General features: G+C 36.4%; 1 protein-coding gene across 1 annotated transcript in view; it reads left to right on the top strand.

Annotated features, from left to right (window-relative positions):
• Nucleotides 1-19,709, top strand: part of MAP4K5 (mitogen-activated protein kinase kinase kinase kinase 5) — a 103,666-nt gene that overhangs the window by 16,760 nt on the left and 67,197 nt on the right. The window contains exon 3 of the mRNA XM_053670017.1: nt 6,056-6,113. Coding sequence (XP_053525992.1) covers nt 6,056-6,113 — 58 coding nt within the window. The remainder of the gene's footprint in view (nt 1-6,055; nt 6,114-19,709) is intronic.

Here is a 19,709-nt window from a genome sequence, read left to right on the forward strand (position 1 = left end):
TAGAAGATCTTTTTTTCTGAAAGCCTCTTTGCCTTTCATTATAAAAGAGCCTGGTACTGCTTTCTGTTTTAAAAATCCAGCTGGAAAATTACAGAGTAAGACCATTTGCCCATCGGTTCTTCATTTGGAGAGAACAGAAATATGTATCAAAATGGAGACTGACATTTCTGTGTTTCTTCCATCAGTGGGATTAGAGCTTACAGTATTTACTTTTTACTTAACTACATATATTTTGAAGACCTCTGTATGGTGTACCTGAATTTTAAAATACCATCTTTATTTTATGCAGTTCTGTGATTGTTGTTCACATCCTCCAATGATCCAGTGATCTACTTCTTTCTGAACCTCTCAGAATCACTAAAAAAAACATGTGTCTTTGGTCCTTGTCATTTTGGTTCTGTTAAATTGAAACAATGTATCTGTTGATTCTAATCATAAAAAGCGACTGAAATATGCCTGAAGGTATATACTTAAAATAATTTTCTTTGTTCTTTATTTTAAGATTTTTAAAATTTATTTTTAGAGAGAGAGGAAGGGAGTGTAAGAGGGAGAGAAACATTAATGTGTGGTTGCTTCTCACATGTCCCCTACTGGGGACCTGGCCTGCAACCCAGGCATCTGCCCTGACTGGGAATCCAACCTGCAACTCTCTGATTCACAGGCCGACTCTCAATCTACTCAGCCACACTAGCCAGGGAATTATCTCTGTTCTTTTAAAAATAATTGATAGAATTAATTTTAATACAATATTAGATTTACAGAATAATTGAGAAGTAGTACAGAGTTGTATTTACCCACCCCCTCCCTACCCACACAGTTCCCCCTTGTATTAATTATTGAATGGATATTGGTATATTATTATTACAGTCCATGGTTTGCTCGGTGTGTTGTACAGTTCTGAGTTTTGACAGATACATAATGTCTTGCACCCACCATTACAATTTCGTATAGAATAGTTTCACCACCTTAAAAATGCCCTGTGCTTCACCTGTTCATCACTCTCAGCCCTGGCAACCATTGTTCTTTTACTCTTTTGATATAGTTCTGCCTTTTCCAGAATGTCAGATAGCTAGACTCACAGTATGTAGTCCTTTCACACTGGCTTCCTTGACTTAACAGTATGCATTTGGGGCTCCTCCACATCTCTTCATGGCTTGATGGCTCGTTTGTCTTTGTCACTGAAAAATATTTCACTGTGTGAATGTACAGTTTATTTATTTACCTATTGAAGGACATGTTGATTGCTCCAGTTTTGGTGATTATGAATAAAGCCTTCTATAAACATTCTTGTGCAGGTTTTTGTGCGGTATATGTAGGTTTTTAACTTAGTTGGGTAAATGTTTAGAAGTAGAGAATTGCTGGATCATATGGTAGGACTATTGAACTTTGTAAGAAGCTGTCCCATCGTCAGTATATGTGTTCTTGGGAATCCATCTAATTAAGTGTGGATGGATCTCCTCTAAATTACTCACAGGAGTTACCTCAAAGGGATGATGTTAGGAGGGGGGGTCTGTCATCTTTTACTTACATTATTCGAATTTTTAAAAATGATGTTTTGTAGTAATTTTTCTAAAATATTTAGTTCTTAGCAATAAAAATTGAATATGAATGAACCAACATAAAACTAGTAGATCATTTAGAACAATATATTATCAGTTTCATAACACTTTTGAGTTGTAGAGGATTTTAATATTTTATTATTTTGTAAACAAAAAGTAATAACCTTCCTATAATCATAATTGTCCACTCAACAAATTTATAGTGCTATACCTCACAAACCTTCAAAGAATCACACCCAGAGCCGAGAAGAGAACACAATTCTAGCCTTGAGATATTATTAGGCAAGACTTCCTGGAGTAGGTGACACCAAATTGAAATCTGAAGGACAGCCTAGATTAACTGGGTTAAGGGGGCAGGAAGGAGGTCAGGGGAGGGTGAATATACCAGATTGAGGACACTTCTTTCAAACTAGAGATCAAGTCATTTGCTTCTAATTAATCTGACTGAAACTGGGATTAATTGTTCCAAACTCTCAGAGAAGCATATAAGATCTTTTCATGTTGTTGGCACTTGTTCGATAATCTGTAATTGCAAAGCATAGACTCATATTTTCTTTTGGTTTCCAGTGACTGGAAGAGTATATTGCCCTAATGCCTGTTTTGCTTGGAAAACAGAAGTAAAGCATAAGATGAAGATATTTTGTTGTTGGAAATGTGTCAGCACCTGTCACTGTCTCATGAGTTAATCATTGCATTCCCTCCCTGAATGTTAGAACCTTGAATGGTTCAAATGGCTCTACTTGTGAGTTTACATAGATTTGCTTTCTTGTGCCATCATGTCTCTTATACTTAAACCTTTCATCCCAATATATAAATTTCCACTCTATGTCCATAGATGCTTCTCCGTGTTTTGGGTTTTTTTGTTTTTTGGGTTTTTTTAAGAATTCTAATGAAAAATTTTAAAGCTGTCGCGTTTGGGGGATGGGAAAGAGGGAAAACCAGGAAAAGTGCTGATATTTAGGAATTTAAGTAAATATGATCAACTCAATTTATTTCTTGACGACTTTAAGTGTGTAAGACTTCACATTCTATTACATTGACAGTCATCATAGAAAATAACTTAGTTTAAGGTAAAAGAGAATTAGTATATTACTTGGTAAATTATTCAACAGAAGTCACCCCTGAGATCTGTTAAATATTATTCAGTTAATACTTTTCTTTAGTACCTGTTGGATTTATTTTTTAAAAACTTTACTAAAACTAGCAATGGAGGAGTACAGGAGATGGATTCCAGAGATGTTTAGGAGGTGGAATAACAATTTGCAGGCTGATTGTATATGGTAACTTGAATAAGTCCTCAACTGGCTCATGTCCACATGAGCCTATTGCATTTAAAAAAGGAAAAGAGAATTCTAATATATTGAAAGGAGCAGTGAAACCTTGACATCAGAATACAGTTCATGGGTTCTGACTGTGACTCTTGTCCGTGTCAGCAGATGTCCTTGGGTAAGTCACTTAACCCTACTAAGCTAAATTTTTATGCTTTTAAATCAATATAAATAAGCATTGAATATGAAAGTTCCCCCAAACTATAAAGGTTTACAAATATAATTGACATCATTGTTACAGAATTCACATCCTATTGCCCACTGAACAAAATTCCCAGAAGGTCAATGTTATTATTTATTCTGTAACTTCTGGTCATGTTTTCGGTACCTGAATCTCACTGACATGTAGGGTGTCTCAGTGGACTGCCTGAGCCTGTATTACATAACTTTTATAACCCAAAAGAGATGGAAATGCTGAGAGATTTTAGACCCAAAGCTGACAGACAGTTTTTTTTGTCCAAAGGCAAGAAAGAAGAGACAGTAACAATGGTGTGAGGTTTTGGCTGAGAGTCCAGTCTCTATTTGTGTTAGTGATTGGGGGAGGGGCAACTCTGGGTGGACGTTGCTGAACTATTCTCTCTTCATGAGACCCCTCCTTACCCTGTTTACCACAACAGATGAGGAAAATGTGAATAGCACATCACAAAATATTTGAGACTTCTGCTATAGAGCAATCCTTTTTTTCCTTCTTCCTGTTTGTGCCTGTACCTCTGTGATTCTCTCCCCAGTGTGATTTTTCTCTCAACCTCTGTATGTCATTTCTAAAAGTATGCCTTGTAAGGCTGTCTTCCCATATTGTCATTCTTCTTTTCATTTCTTCAACTATTTCCTCTGGTAAAATGACTTATTTATTTAATCCAGCAAATTAGTAATCATACTTTCCTGTTTTATCATGTACTCCTTATTTTTTATGCCAAATATGAAAATTCACATTCAAATCTAATAAGTGAAAGATGTTGTAAATTATTAAATTGAATTTCCACATATGGGGTGTCATGGGTGCCATGAAAATGAGCACCCATATTAGCAATGGCAGTATACTGGTACAGCCCTTTTAAGGTATTTAGGCAGTGTGTGTTGATGGCCTTAAATGTTCATATTCATACCCTTTGACCTAGTAATTTCATACTTTAGAATCTATTTAGAAAGAAATAATCTTAAAAAATGAAAAGACTGAGTGTAACATCTTTAATGTCTAGCAGTAAAGGAGGATGATTTATGGACTATTATATAGCCATTTAAAATTATGTATAGCATGAAGAAAATATGTAATTTTGGAAACAATAAATGTACATTCAATAGAACTTGACAGATATAGATTTAATCTCCAAGGTTGGTGAAAATACAAATTTACATAATTTATTTTAGAGCAACATGGTAATAAATCCATTTTAAATCCACATACCTTTTTGACCTGACCATTCTTGTAAGTTGCCTTACTGATAAACTAATATGTGCTAAAATATTTACAGTGATAATTATTACAACACTAACTATAGTAAGTCTCTCTAAAATATTTTAAGTGGTAAAATAGTTTCTCTTTAAGGAATTTATCTAAAATAAAGCTGTGGATGGATATAAATTTAACATACATTCATCTCTATACTTATAAATAATATTAAAATCCTAACTATCCACAATAAGAGATTAAATAAGTAAATTACATGTTCTATCAGTGGAAAATTAAGCAGCACTGCAAAGCATGTTGCAGAACAGTGGTCCCCAGTCTTTTTGGCACCAGGGCCAGGTTTTGTGGAAAACAATTTTACATGGACCGGGGGCAGGGGAAGGAATGGTTTCGGGATGATTCAAGTGCATTACATTCAGGCTCACCTCTTGTTCTGCGGCCTGGTTCGTAACAGGTTGGAGACCCCTGTTGTAGAAGACTGTTGACATCTTCTACAACACATACACAGTCTCATGAACACATGCACTTATGCACACACAGATGGGCCACAAAGAGAAACACATATACCAAATGTTAACATTTTAAACTTTCCTCTGGGTCAAAAGATACAGATGATTTATTAAAAAATTTTCTTCAGCCCTGGCTAGTGTAGCTCAGTGAATTGAGCGCGGGCCTGCGAACCAAAGGATCCCAGTTCAATTCCCAGTCAGGGCACATGCCTGGGTTGCCAGCCAGTTCCCAGTAGGGGACGCATGAAAGGCAACCATACATTGATGTTTCTCTCCCTCTCTCCTTCCCTTTCCCTCTAAAGATAAATAAATAAAATCTTTAAAAAAATTTTTCTTCAATAACCTATGACTGTAGTCATCAAATATGTAACAACCATGAGTGTTTTGTCCATGATTTTTTAAAGTTAATATATTGAAGTAACATTTGTTATTTGCATTGGGGTTCTTGAGTTCCCCAAGATAGAAATCAAGAGAAAACCCCAGAGAAGTTTCCAGACAAGCACGAGATGCAGCGCAGAGGAAAGGAAGGTTCTCTAAGCTTGGTCAGAGACTGGCTCTGCTGAGCTATTTTTATAAGCTGCGGGCAAAGCAGACGTGTAAAAAGGCAGGCTTTTTGAAAAAAGCGGGCTTGGAAATTTTTCTGTCAGGATCCAAGAAGCAAGCGATTAGAAGGGAGATAAGACATTTTTCCTAGGCAGTGGAGGAGTGGTTGCATTCTTGTGGGTCTACCTGTGTTTTTTTCTGGCCATCAGGCAGCCCTCGGATTTCAGGGTGGGGTCATGGGATAATGCCAGCTCTGTGGGATTTTTAGGTGTGGTGGTGTTGGGATCCTGAGCCCAGATCCCTATGCTGTCTCACATTGGTTAATAATAATAATATGTAAGTTTCAGCTGTACCACATTATAATTTGACATCAATATAATCTGTTGCATGATTGGTATCTGAAGTCTGGTTTCCCCATGAATATGTTTTAATTTAGAAAAATATTAACTCAGGTATAAAAAACAGACTTGGAAAAGGACACCAACATTTTAAACAGCATTGGTTTTAAGTGGTGGAACGTATGGTAATATTTTGTATATGTATCTATTGTATATTTTTCTTTAATGGAAAAATGAATATACTCATTGACATTTTGTTTTTTAGCATTTTTAAAAAGCATGGTTGATAAGCAGCAAATTAACATAATACCAAGTAACTTTTATATAGTTAACAAACTTTTAAAGCATTTTATTTTCATTTTCATTTTAGGCCAGAAATATACATACGGGAGAGTTGGCTGCAGTAAAAATTATCAAATTGGAGCCTGGTATGTGTCAAAACCCTCAAGACAATTTTTGAACACTTTTCTTGTGCAGTTCATAAATGTAGAACTTAAAAGCATTTCTGTATTTCTTTCCTTGTTTCCCTTCTTCAAAAGAAATCTTTGTTGTCAGGGCAGTAGGATGTCTCAAGTATAGTTAGATTCAATTGCATTGGAGGTTGTTAGTTAAAGACAAGTTGATGTATTTCAAATGGGCACATTCAAAATTGGAAGGCACATCGACAATGTTAAAGTAATTTTCTGTTAAGTTATGGTGAAATAATTGAACCTTAATATTGACTTATGAGAATTTGATTAGGAAAGTGTTCATTGATTTTGGGGGGATATATGTTAATATTCAACATAATGATGTTTTATATGTCAACTGTTTTCTAGCTGATTGATATAGGCTTAATAATTCTGGTCTTAGCCTAATGCTTATTTTTTTAATACTTGTTTTTCAGAAGTCTGTTTTAATACATACTGAGTAATTTGCTTTGAAAACAAAAGTACTGTATAAAACTTGAAACAATTTTATTATTTTGATATCCTCAAAGTTTTGTTTCTTTTTTTTTTTTCTTAGCAATAGGGTCTTTAAAAGAAGTATTAATGCTTGGTGTTGGGCCTGGGTTCACTGCAAAAAATAGAAAATTCAGAAATATGTAAAGACTGAAATAAAGATAATCCATTATTTTATCACCCAGAAAGAACTGTTATTGCCTTTTTGTATATTTCCGCTCATTTTCCTCTTATACATATATGTAAACATTTTACAGAGTTAGCATATACTACATGTACTGTATGCTGTCCCCCACCAACATTACGTAAAGGACATTTTCTAGATCAGTAAATAATCTTTTCCTTTTTTTAAATTGAGGTAGAAATGGCATATGACATTATATTAGTTTCAGGTGTACAACAATGATCAGTATTTGTATATACTGTGAAAGGATCATAATAAGTCTAGTTAATATCTGTCACTCTACATAGTTACACAGTTTTTTCTTATGATGAGAACTTTCAAGGTCTGCCCTCTTAGTGACTTTCAAATATGCAGTACAATATTATTAACTGTAGTCACTATGCTGTACATTACATCCATGACTTAGTTATTTTATAGCTGGAAGTTCCTACTGTTTTATCCCTTCAGTCATTTTGCCCAATGCCCAACCCTTCACCTCCAGTCTCTTCTTTGTATCAGTGTGCTTGAATTTTTCCAGTTGCATTAGATTCCGCATGCAAGTGAGATCTGTTATACTTATCATACCCTCAAGTTCCATCCATGTTGTCACAATAAAGTTTCTAATGAGAGCATTACTAGCTTTTTTCTCCCCAAATTTTTTTTAACTATGGTAAAACATACATTACATAAAATTTACCATCTATACTATTTTTAAGTATACAGTTTAGAGGTATAAATTACATTCATAATGTTCTATCATCACTTCTGTCCCACCCCAGAACTTTTTTCATTTTGTAAAACTAAAACTGTATACCCAGGAAACAGTAGCTTCCCCTTCCCCTCTTTCCTCCAATGCCTGTCAACTACCATTCTATCTTGTCTCTGATTTTGACTACTTTAGGTACTAAATATACAGTATTTCTTTCTATTACTGGTTTCTACTACTGATTCATCCGTATTGTCACATGTCAGTTTCTTTTTAAGGCTGAATAATGTTCCATTGTGTATATATGCCACATTTTACTTATCCATTCATCTGTTGGATACTTGGGTTGCTTCCACACTTTAGCTATTGTGAATGATGCTGCTGCGAACATGAGCTTACAAGTATTTCTTTGAAACCCTGCTTTCAGTCTGTTGGGTATATACCCAGAAGTGGAATTTCTAGATCATATGGTAATTCTATTTTTAATGTTTTGAGGGATGGTGGCTGTATTGTTTTCCATACAGTGGTACATTCCTTCTAACAGTGTTCAAGGGTTCCAATTTATTCACATCTTTTAAAAAAAACTTTTTATTTTCTGTTTTGGTTTGTTTGTGATAGTAGTGATCCTAATGGGTGTGAGTAGGTGGGTATCTCATTGTAGTTTTTATTAATATTTCTTTAATAATTACTAATTTTGGTATCTTTTCAGGTGCTTATTAGACATTTGTCTGTCTATTCTAGAAAAATGTGTATTCAAGTCCTTTGTCTATTTTTTAACTCGGTTGTTTGTTTTTTGGTGTTGTTGAGTTTAGGAGTTCTGTGTGTTTTCTAGACAGTAATCCCTTATCAGATACATGATTTGCAGATATTTTCTCCTATTCTGTGGCTTGCCTTTTTACCGTGCTAATGGTGTCTTCAATGCATAAAATTTTAAAATTTTCATGAAGTCCAATTTTTTACTTATTCTTTTTGTTGCCTATACCTTTGGTATCATATTCAAGAAATTATTGCTAAGTTTAATGTCATGAAACTTTTGCCTTATATTGTCTTCTAAGAGTTTTATAAATAAGTCTTTGATCCATTTTGAGTTAATTTTTTTATGTGGTGTTAGGTAAGGCTCCAACTTTATTCTTTTGCTTATGGCTATCCAGTTTTCACCCATTTGTTGCAAAGATGGTCCTTTCTCCCTTTGAATGGTCTTAGCACCCTTGTCAAGAATTATTTAAACATCACTTCCAGGTCCTGTATTTTGTTAGTCTCTATGTCTCTTTGTGCCACTGTCAGTCTGTTTTGAAATGTAGCTTTGTAGTAAGTTTTGAAATCAGCTTTCTTCTTTCTCAAGATTGTTTTGGCTATTTGGGGTTTCTTAAGATTCTATATAAATTTTAGGATGGGTCTTTCTAGTTCTGCAAAAAATGACATGGGCCCTGGGTGGTGTGGCTCAGTGAATTGAAGGTTGGCCTGTGAACTAAAAAGTTGCTAGTTCGATTCCCACTCAGGGCACATGCATGGGTTGTAGGCCAGGTTCGTGGTTGGGGAGTGTATGAAAGGCAACCAACTAATGTTTCTCTCCCTTCCCCACCCTTTCCCCTGTCTCTGAAAAAAAAAAAAAGAAATAAAATCTTTTACACAATCACATTGGGATGAAGAGGAGTAATTTTTGACCATGTAGGTGAATAGTTAGTCTATTTATTTGCTAATTCATAAACTTAGATATGTAAAATAATTGTGTGGCTAATAATTATGCCAAACAGTTTCTAAATTTCAGCTGTTAAAATGGTTTTGCATTTCAAATAAAGTATTTTGATCATGATGTCTATACTTCACTAGAAACACTTTAATAATAAGCTTTCATATATGGCTTAGTATCCTTTTTTTCCTGGCTAATAGAAATTATTGTAATAATACTCTTTTTGAGTCCTCTTATTAAGTTTCATCTAATAATTTACAATTCCTACTAATAGTGCTCAAGGGTTCCAATTTGTCCACATCCTTGCCAATAAGTTTTGCTTTGTTACAGCATCTGTCCTAAATGGATGGGAGGGGTGGCATCTCATTGTAGTTTTTATTTGCATTTCCCCCATAGAATAATCTCCAAAATGTCAGTAACACAAGTAGAAGATAATATAACAGAACTATGCAAGCACCTGCCTCTCCTGGAGAAGTCACTTGAACATTTAGTCAAGTCATGTTTAAGGTACAGTTATAGTCCAGGAAGTGAATGGACTGGGTTAATGGGAAACAAAAATATTCATCCCTTCTCAGCCCTCAGTGACTCCTCTGGGCTTGTGACAGCACAGTTTCACTTAGTTGACTGGAGGGTATACCTTACTTTTGATTTCAGTTTTGATTAGAGTATTTTTTAAATCCTACAATTCTGACTTCTCAATAAGCCATAAAAAAGAAAAAAATGATGTTACTATTTAGCACATAATGATTAATTGCTGGAACCATAAATTAAGACTGTTTAGAAGGTTGGAATTTCTCACTGCCTTGCTTTGTAAAAGCTGCCAACTGTATGTCAGAGTTCAGTTCATACAGACAGATCGACTAATGTGTAAAATCTTTTTTCACAGAAGAGTAACATAAAAGTTCAGTAAATATTCGATGATACAGTTTTAGTGTTTGACCATTTTTATGTTGGTAATTGCCTGTACGTATGCTTTATATAGGTTGTTTTTTATATTATTGAGTTTTAGATGCCATATGCACTTTGAGAATAGTTATTTTTCATATGTTTTAAAAGTTTGCCTGTTTGTCTGCTATTTTGAACTTTGCTTATACTATCAGCAACAATTTTTTCCAAGGGTTTGAAGGAGAGCTCTAGGTCTGTTCTTTTCAAATGACTAGTGAGTTGCCCAAAGCTGTTTACTACAAACTGTCTTTTATTCATAGGTTCACAATGCCTCAGTTGTCATAAACTGAATTTCCATGTAAGCATGGGTTTTGTTTTCTGTTTCTGTGATATTTTTCCACTCCTATCAACTCTCTTGTTTTTTGTTACTCTTAACTTTTCATTGCATTTTATAATCTTTTTTGCTTTTATTTTTCAGTTATTTCTATTTTGTAGTTATTTTCTAGAAGCTTAAAATTATTTTTATCAAAGAAAAAGGTGTATGAGATTAGTTTAGAAGATGGCATTTTGACAGTAGTGAGGATTGTTTCTTATTCAGGTCTTCAGGAAAATACTTTCCTTTTGCCACATAAATTTTCATATTTATGGTATTTCTTGCTATTGTGAATGGCATTTTCCCTTTTGTACTTTCTAGCTTGTTACTGTATATATTTTTGTAAGTCATTGATTTTATTGGATTTATTTTCTTTCTAGCAGTTCTACAGAATTCTTATTTTTTCTGATAATTTTCATAGTTTTTCAGATACAATTGTTATTTTCACTTTCTTTCACCCTTCTTGCCTTGACTATAACTTTGTCCAACATTGATATTGTCAGTCCCCCCCTTTTATTTATAATTGTAGTATTACAAATGCATAAAGCTGCTGAACTTCGACCTATCATTTTACTCTAATCTTTTCTGGGTCATTGGTTTTTAGGTGTTTCTTTTTTTTTAAATGTATTTTATTGATTATGCCATTACAGTTGTCCCATTTCCCCCCTTTATTCCCCTCCACCCTGCACATCCTCTCCCACCCACATTTCTCCCTTTAGTTCATGTCCATGTGTCATAAGTTCTTTAGATTCTATATTTCCCATACTACTCTTGCCCTCCCCTTGTCTATGGTACTTATTCTCTGTACCTTCTCCCCCCTTCTCCTCCTCCCACTCCCCTGTTGCTAACCCTCCATGTGATCTCCATTTCTGTGGCTCTGCTCCTGATCTAGCTGTCCTCTTAGTTTGCTTTTGTTCTAGGTGTGGTTGTTAGTAACTGTAAGTTTGCTGTCCTTTCACTGTTCATCTTTTTTATTTTCTTTTTCTTAGAGAAGTCTCTTTAACATTTCATGGAATAAGGGCTTGGTGATGATGAACTCCTTGAATTTGGTCTTATCTGAGAAGCACTTTATCTGCCCTTCCATTCTAAATGAAAGCTTTGCTGGATAGAGCAATCTTGGTTGTAGGTCTTTGGATTTCATGACTTGGAATACTTCTTTCCAGCCCCTTCTTGCCTGTAAGGTCTCTTTTGAGAAATCAGCTGACAGTCTGATGGGAACTCCTTTGTAGGTGACTGTCCCCTTAGCTCTTGCTGCTTCTAGGATTCTGTCCTTCATTTGAATCTTGGCTAATGTAATGATGATGTGCCTTGGTGTGTTCCTTCTTGGGTCCAACTTCTTTGGGACTCTCTAAGCTTCCTGGATTTCCTGGAAGTGTATTTCCTTTGCCAGATTGGGGAAGTTCTCCTTTATTATGTTGAAATAAGTTTTCCACTGGTGGCTGTTCCTTTTCCCCTTCTGATACCCCTATAATTTGGATGTTGGAATGTTTAAAGTTGTCCTGAAGGTTCCTAAGCCTCTCCTCCTTTTTTTGAATTCTTGTTTCTTCATCCTTTTCTGTTTGGTCATTTTTTTCTTCTTTCTGGTCCACTCCTCTGATTTGAGTCCCAGTTTCCTTTCCATTACTGTTGGTTTCCTGTGCATTTCCCTTCATTTCGATTAGTTTAGCCTTCATATGTTCCTCTACTTTGTGACTAAAATCAACCAGTTCTGTGAGCATCCTGATCACCAGTGTTTTGTACTGTGCATCTGATATGGTGGCTATCTCTTGGTCGCCTAAAAGTATTTATTGGCTCTGGGGCTTTGATTTGTCCTTCCATTTGAGCCATAATTTTTTGGTTCAGGTCGTGCCTGTTATATATGAGGGGCAGAGCCTTAGGTGCTCACCAGGGCAGGGCAACCCAGTTGCTGGGTTGTGACGCTGTATGTGAGGGAAGGGTCAGAGAGAGAATAATGGCTCTTGCTCCACCCTCTCAGATTTCGGTCCCCTGTGCCACTTCCCCCAAGCAAACTGGGCCCTTCTGGTCCTGGTTCCCAGGTGGATGGGCTTGTGTATGTTCTAGGACCCTGTGGGTCTCTCCAGTGAACTCTCCTGTGAGGCTGGGGTCCTCTCCTGGCACCTCAACCCCCGCAAGTTTTCTCAATCAGTGCTTTTAGGCTTTATTTTCTGTTGCTAGGACCCTGAGTTGCATGGTCTGTCTCACTGCCCATTTTTGTCTGGTTCGCACACATTTGAGTGCGAATGTGTGTCCAGGGTCAGCCAACTGCCTTGCGCGCCTCACTGGGTTTGCTCGTTTCCTCCTGGTGCCCAGGTCCTCTAATCACCACATTTTCCTGCCAACCCCTCTCCACCGGCCACGGACTCCACCCCTCTTACTGGTCTGCATGAATGGTTCGTTGTCGGACTTCTGTACAGTTCAATTTTTCTGTCTGTTCTGGTTGTATTTTTGTTTTTAAATCTTCATTGTTCTTAAAGTTGGTTGTTTGAGGAGTCATAGTGTTTCACCTATGCCTCCCATCTTGGCCGGAAGTTTCAGGTATTTGTTTTATGACAAATCATATTTGAGTTTTATTTTATAACCCAGTCTCAGCCTTTCTCTTTTTTAAAAAAAAGTTATTTTAGTTTTCTATACTCATCTGAGGGCTTTTTTTTTTTTAAAGATTTTATTTATTTATCTTTAGAGGGGAAGGGAAGGAGAGAGGGAGAGAAACATCAATGTAGGGTTGCCTTTCATGCGTCCCCTGCTGGGAAGTGGCCTGCAGGGAACCAGCCTGCAACCCAGGCATGTGCCCTGACTGGGAATCGAACTGCGATTGTCTGGTTTGCAGGCCCATGCTCAATCCACTGAGCTACACCAGCCAGGGCTTGAGGGCATTTTTTTTTTTCTATTTCTCTGAAAGACAGAGGATGGGAGAGAGAAAAACATCAGTGCTAGAAGAGAAACAAGGATTGGTTGCCTCCTGTATGTGCCTGGACTTAGGTTCATACGCACATGGACTGCGGATGGAACCCGCAACCTAGGGCATGTGCCCTGACCAGCATCAAGCCCATGACCTTTGGGTTACGGGATGATGCTTCAACCAGCTGAGCCACTTGGCCAGGACAATAGTAATTGTAGTTTTAAAAATTAGTAATAACAACTATAAAATTAGTCACCTGAGAAATAAGTTTTTCTTATACTTTAAATATATATACTGGTCTTTTTAGAAGAAAACAGTTTCATTTATTTTTATCATCTGTGCTTTAGAATTGGAGGCATTATCTGTTTGTGGTGATTTTATTCATTTGGGTTGTTGCATTACATTTTTGGAGTTTTTTTGTTTGTTTCTTGCCTTTAAAATATGTTTTCTATATGATCATAGATTTTTATACTAGAGTGTCTAGCATTTGCAGTAAACCAAAGTAAATGGTGTTTTCCACATTTTTAGAACAGTTAAGAAATGTTTAGGTCAAAATCTGATGGTATGCTAATTTTCCCAGCAGTCAGTTCAGATACTTCAAATAATTCTAGAGACAGCTGTATTTCAGAAATAAATTCTTTATTTTTATTTTTTTATTTATTGATTATGCCATTACATTTGTTCTATTCCCCCCTCCATTCCCCTCCACCCTGCATACCCCTCCCCCACCATTTCCCCCTTTAGTTCCTGAACACGTGTCTCAAATTCTTTAGATTCTGTATTTCCCCTACTATTCTTACCCTCCCCCCCTATCTATTTTCTATCTACTGTCTATGCTACTTATTTTCTGTACCTTCTCCCCCCTTCTCCTCCTCCCACTCCCCTGTTGCTAACCCTCCATGTGATTTTCATTTCTATGGTTCTGCTCCTGATCTAGCTGTCCTCTTAGTTTGCTTTCGTTTTAGGTGTGGTTGTTACTAACTGTGAGTTTGCTGTCCTTTCACTGTTCATCTTTTTTATCTTCTTTTTCTTAGGTAAGTCCCTTTAACATTTCATATAATAAGGGCTTGGTGATGATGAACTCCTTGAATTTGGTCTTATCTTAGAAGCACTTTATCTGTCCTTCCATTCTAAATGAAAACTTTGCTGGGTAGAGCAATCTTGGTTGTAGGTCTGTGGTTTTCATGACTTGGAATACCTCTTTCCAGCCCCTTCTTGCCTGTAAGGTCTCTTTTGAGAAATCCACTGACAGTCTGATGGGAACTCCTTTGTAGGTGACTGTCCCCTTAGCTCTTGCTGCTTCTAGGATTCTCTCCTTCATTTGAATCTTGGCTAATGTAATGATGATGTGCCTTGGTGTGTTCCTTCTTGGGTCCAACTTCTTTGGGACTCTCTGAGCTTCCTGGATTTCCTGGAAGTCTATTTCCTCTGCCAGAATGGGGAAGTTCTCTGTTATTATTTGTTCAAATAAGGTTTCCACTCGTGACTCTTCCCCTTCTGGTACCCCTATAATTCGAATGTTGGAACGTTTAAAGATATCCTGGAGGTTCCTAAGCTTCTCCTCATTTTTCTGAATTCTTATTTCTTCATTCTTTTCTGTTTGATCATTTTTTTCTTCCTTTTGGTCCACTCCCTTGATTTGAGTCCCAATCTCCTTTCCATTACTTTTGGTTTCCTTTGTATTACCATTCATTTCAATTAGTTTAGCTTCCATATGTTTCTCTAATTTGTGACTAAAATCAACCAGTTCTGTAAGGATCCTGATAACCAGTGTTTTGAACTGTGCATCTGAAAGACTGGCTATTTCTTCATCGCTTAGATCTATCGGTTCTGGGGCTCTGAGTTGTCCTAGAGCCATTTTTGGTCAGTTCGTGCCGTTAAGTTGTTTACCAGGACGGGGCGACCCAGGTCGCTGGTTTGTGACGCTGTGTGTGGGGGCGTGGTCAGAGAGGGAGCACTGGCGGTCCTCTCCGCTAGCCCAGTCCATCCAGTCACACCACTCGCCCTGGGCCTGTTTATCCGATTGGAATTGTGCGAGCCTGCTGCCCCACGCAGGCTTTCCTCCTCACTGGTTTATCCGCAGGCAGATGCGCAACTGACTGCAGACAGCCCGCCGCACCTCTTCCCTGTGTGCTCCCGTAGCTAGCCCGTGATCTGCGCCGTGGGCTGCTTGCGCACCACCCGTTCTCGCATTCGCACCACCCGTTCGGGGGATTTTTTCTTGCCAACCTGCTCTGCTGTTGGCTTCACTCCTCTTACCGATTTAGCTGAGCATTTAGTTGTCCTTTGGACTCCGTATTGTCGATTTTTTGTGTGGCTTGGTTATGTTTATTGTTGTTAAAAATAGTTGTTCTTAGATTTGGTTGTGCACAGAGGCAAGGTGGTTCCACCTACGTCTCCATCTTGGCGCAGAAATAAATTCTTAACTGTACTCAGGTTTTTAAAAAATTGCACTAAAGCCAATATAATACAGAAGTGCTTCCTTGTATTGGTTTAACAGATGAGCTGGTTTAGAATTGTTTTTAGACATGGAAAGGTAATTATTTGCCAAGATGACTTAGAAAAAGCCTTATGTCTGATAAAACATCAACAAGACTTTTTTTTAAGTAAATGAAATCACACCTGTAAACTTAATAATACTTTTTGCTCCAGGTAAAAAATTGATTATTGAAATATGTAGTAATTTTAGAGTCCTATGTTTTATTACAGATTTACTACTTAGTGTTAGCAATTTAGATTTATAATATTATATTTAAAGTTTTACTGAAAATTGCCTTTGAGGTATTTCCTGATACTCATAAAAATTCTAAGGTGAACATCAGAATTAACAATAAAAATAGATTACCACAAAGAATTGGTTTTTTAATTAGTCATAAAAATGATTGAAAAGTTAATGAGTTAGCATTTCTTTCTATGTCCCTATATTTTTGCTATTTTCACATTCAAATGATTATTTCTAAGAATGATGTAACCACTTCTGTATTATTTTAATACTACATGCTTATTAAATAAATATAGGCACCCTCTTTCAAACAAAGTTTGACATACTAATGATTAGTATTGAAAATAATTTCAGTGGTACTGTTTTGATTTTTAGTTGCATTTTCCATTGCTTTGGTCAGGCATCAGAACTGCCCTAGAAAAGCAGGCAGGTATTACAATGATGTTTGTCACCATGTTTTCCTGTCTGTGTCTGAATTTCAGCTTTCTCTCTAACTTGTTTTGCAGATGTTCGTTTTGCTCAAACAAGTCTGTAGCTAGTGGCAGCAGACAGCCAGAACAGGAAAGGTTCTTGGGAAAGTTAATCATCAAAACCCCGCTTTCTCTTCCTCTCTTTTCTCTTTTCTCATTATCCTTTAATGGTGAAACTACATGATATATAATCTTAAAGTTATACAAATTATAGTTTGTTGAAAACTCTGAGTCAAACTTAATAAAATTATCACCCAAAGTGATTAATAGGTATGCTTTTGTTTCTTTGCTTGCTTGTTTTTTAAAATGCTAAATTGATTACATTATTACAGTTAGTAACAGGCTGTAGAAATTTTCTTGGCCTTCTTCCAATTAATAAATTTAATTCAACAAGCAGAAAATAAAATGGGAACTTGAAATCCTCATGAAATAGTTTAGAATGGTTAAACAAAATAACAAATTAAACGTATTTCATTAGTGTAGACAGTTTTGAAAATAAGAATCTTTAAATATTTTTGAATAGGTAGATGTTTAGAACTTTTCTCAGTGTTTTTCTTGTTTCCTGGAAGCATAAGCATGGAACAAAGAGCAAGTTTTTAAAAAGTCAAGAGTCCATAAAGATTTAAACAGCTATTAGTTTGCCTTGTTACTGCTCTAAAAAGAAATTCCAAAGTAGGGGCTTTGGCCAGATAGGACAAATGTCAGCTATTCTGGTTAGGTACAGTGTTCTTGCTTTTCAGTATTTGCTTATATTTTTAAATCTAATACTTTTGATTTTTAAAGTAAAATATTGGTATTCTATCTTCCCTCTTTGGAAAGTTCAAACCTGAATTGGTGGAAAATGTTTAGTTGAGGTAACAAATTCCCACAAATATGTTCTTTTATTGGTTTTAAATAATAGATACAGAAAACTAAGAAGGTTAAACAGATATTTTCTGCTATTTAATAGGAAAAATCACTTGTAATGTTAGGGTACTCTGTTTCAGTTAGATCCCAGTGTGCTTTTGAACACAAGATAAATTTGAAATGGTAAATATTTTTTGTTACTATGTGATAAAAAGATGACTTTAGAATCCAGGTTCTAAATTAGTGATTATAAAACTGATAGTGTTTTCCTCTTATAGGTCAATTTTCAGAATTTAGATAGGCATCCCAAAGAAAATATCTTGTTAGAGTTGATTGTCCCATGTATTGGCATTCTGCGTTCATTCTGCTTAATTGAAAGAATTCATGTTTCGTTATTACCAGCCAAAACAAATACACAAGATTGCCACCATTTACTATAGTATCACTGTATTTTCATGGACATTTGAAAATTATCTGGCAGAATAGTGAGCATTGTACTAATTGGTTTTCTGAAAATACTAACTTATTAGCTGTACAGTAAAACTAGTTTTCCCTTTGGTATCTGTCTTTCCTGTCGATTTTTTTTTCTATAAAATTCAGAAACGTATTCAGGCTTACTAGTCAGTGCAGAAGGCTTTTGCCATTGCTTGATACTACAAATATTCATTTAATAGATCTATCTCCACCCCCTCCCTACCCTAAAAAATAATCTAGCCCTAGCCAGTGACTCAGTTGGTTGGAGCGTTGTCCCATACACCAAAAAGGTTGTGGGTTCAATTCCCAGTCAGGGTACATATATCTAGGTTGCAGGTTTTATCTCCAGTCGGGGAATATGCAAGAGGCAACCAATCTGTCTCTATTCTTCCCCTTCTTGTCTCTCTAAAAATCAATAAACAGCCATGGCTAGTGTGGCTCAGTGGGTTGAGCACTGGCCTGCAAACCAAAGGGTCACTGGTTTGATTCCCAGTCAGGACACATGCCTGGGTTTCAGGCCAGATCCCCAGTGGGGGTCACTCGAGGAGCAACCACACATGGATGTTTCTCTCCCTCTCTTCCTCCCTTCCCCTCTTTAAAAATAAATAAAGTCCAAGCAAAAAACTAGAACAGAAACAGAACCAAACAGAACCATAGGAATGGAGATCACATGGAGGGTTAGCAACAGGGGCATGAGAGGAGGAGAGAGGGAGGAAAGGTACAGAGAATAAGTAGCATAGATGGTAGGTAGAAAATAGATGGGGGGAGGATAAGAATAGTATGGGAAATGTAGAAGACAAAGAACTTAATATGTGTAATACATGGACATGAATTAAAGGGGGGATATGTGAGTGGGAGGGGCTGTGCAGGGTAGAGGGGAGTGCAGGGGGAAAATGGGACAACTGTAATAGCATAATCAATAAAATATATTTTTTTAAAAATTCACAGATTGGAGGAGTAGTGGGTAGGTGGGAAATGGAGACAACTGTACTTATACCAACAATTTAAAAATGTGGGAAAAAATTAAGTCTTATAAGAAATTTAAAAATAAATATATCCTCAGGTAATTTTTTAAAAGTGTACTTTTTGTATTATAAGTGATATAAAAAATTTTAGGTTCCTGGATTTTTATTTTTAAAACATGTTTTAAAGAAGTAGTTTTTGTAAACAGTCCAATTAAAAGGGGGCAAAGAACCTGAATAGACTCTTCTCCAAAGAGGACATACAGATGGCCAAGAGACGTGTGAAAAGGTGCTCTGCATCACTGGTCATCAGATTAATGACAATTAAAATCACAGTGAGATATCACCTCACACCTGTCAGAATGGCTATCATCAGTAAATCCTCCAATAAATCAATAAATGACAAGCGCTGATGATAATGTGGAGAAAAAGGAACTCTACTGTACTATCGAAGGGAATGCAGATTGGTATAGCCACTGTGGAAAGCAGTGTGGAGATACCTCAAAGATTTAAAAATTGATATGTCTTTTGATCCAGCAGTCTCACTTCTGGGAATATACCAAACAACCAAAAGCAATTGAAAAGAACAGAAGCACCCCTATGTTCATTTCAGTGTTATTTACAATCATCAAGACATGGAAGCAGCCCAAATGTCCATCAGTAGATGAGTGGATAAAACAACTATGGGACATTTACGCAGTGGAATACTACTTGGCTGTGAAAGGAAAAAAGAAAATTTTACCCTTTGCCACAGCATGGATGGACCTGGAGAACATTATGCTAAGTGAAATAAGCCAGTCAGAGAAAGACAAATAGCATATAATTTCACATTAGGAATCTAATGAACAAACTAAGCTAATAAGCAAAATAGAGACAGACTCAGATAGAGCAGG

This window comes from Artibeus jamaicensis, unplaced genomic scaffold (assembly GCF_021234435.1).
Source record: "Artibeus jamaicensis isolate MK-2021 breed Jamaican fruit bat unplaced genomic scaffold, CSHL_Jam_final contig_548, whole genome shotgun sequence".
Classification (NCBI taxonomy): Eukaryota; Metazoa; Chordata; class Mammalia; order Chiroptera; family Phyllostomidae; genus Artibeus; species Artibeus jamaicensis.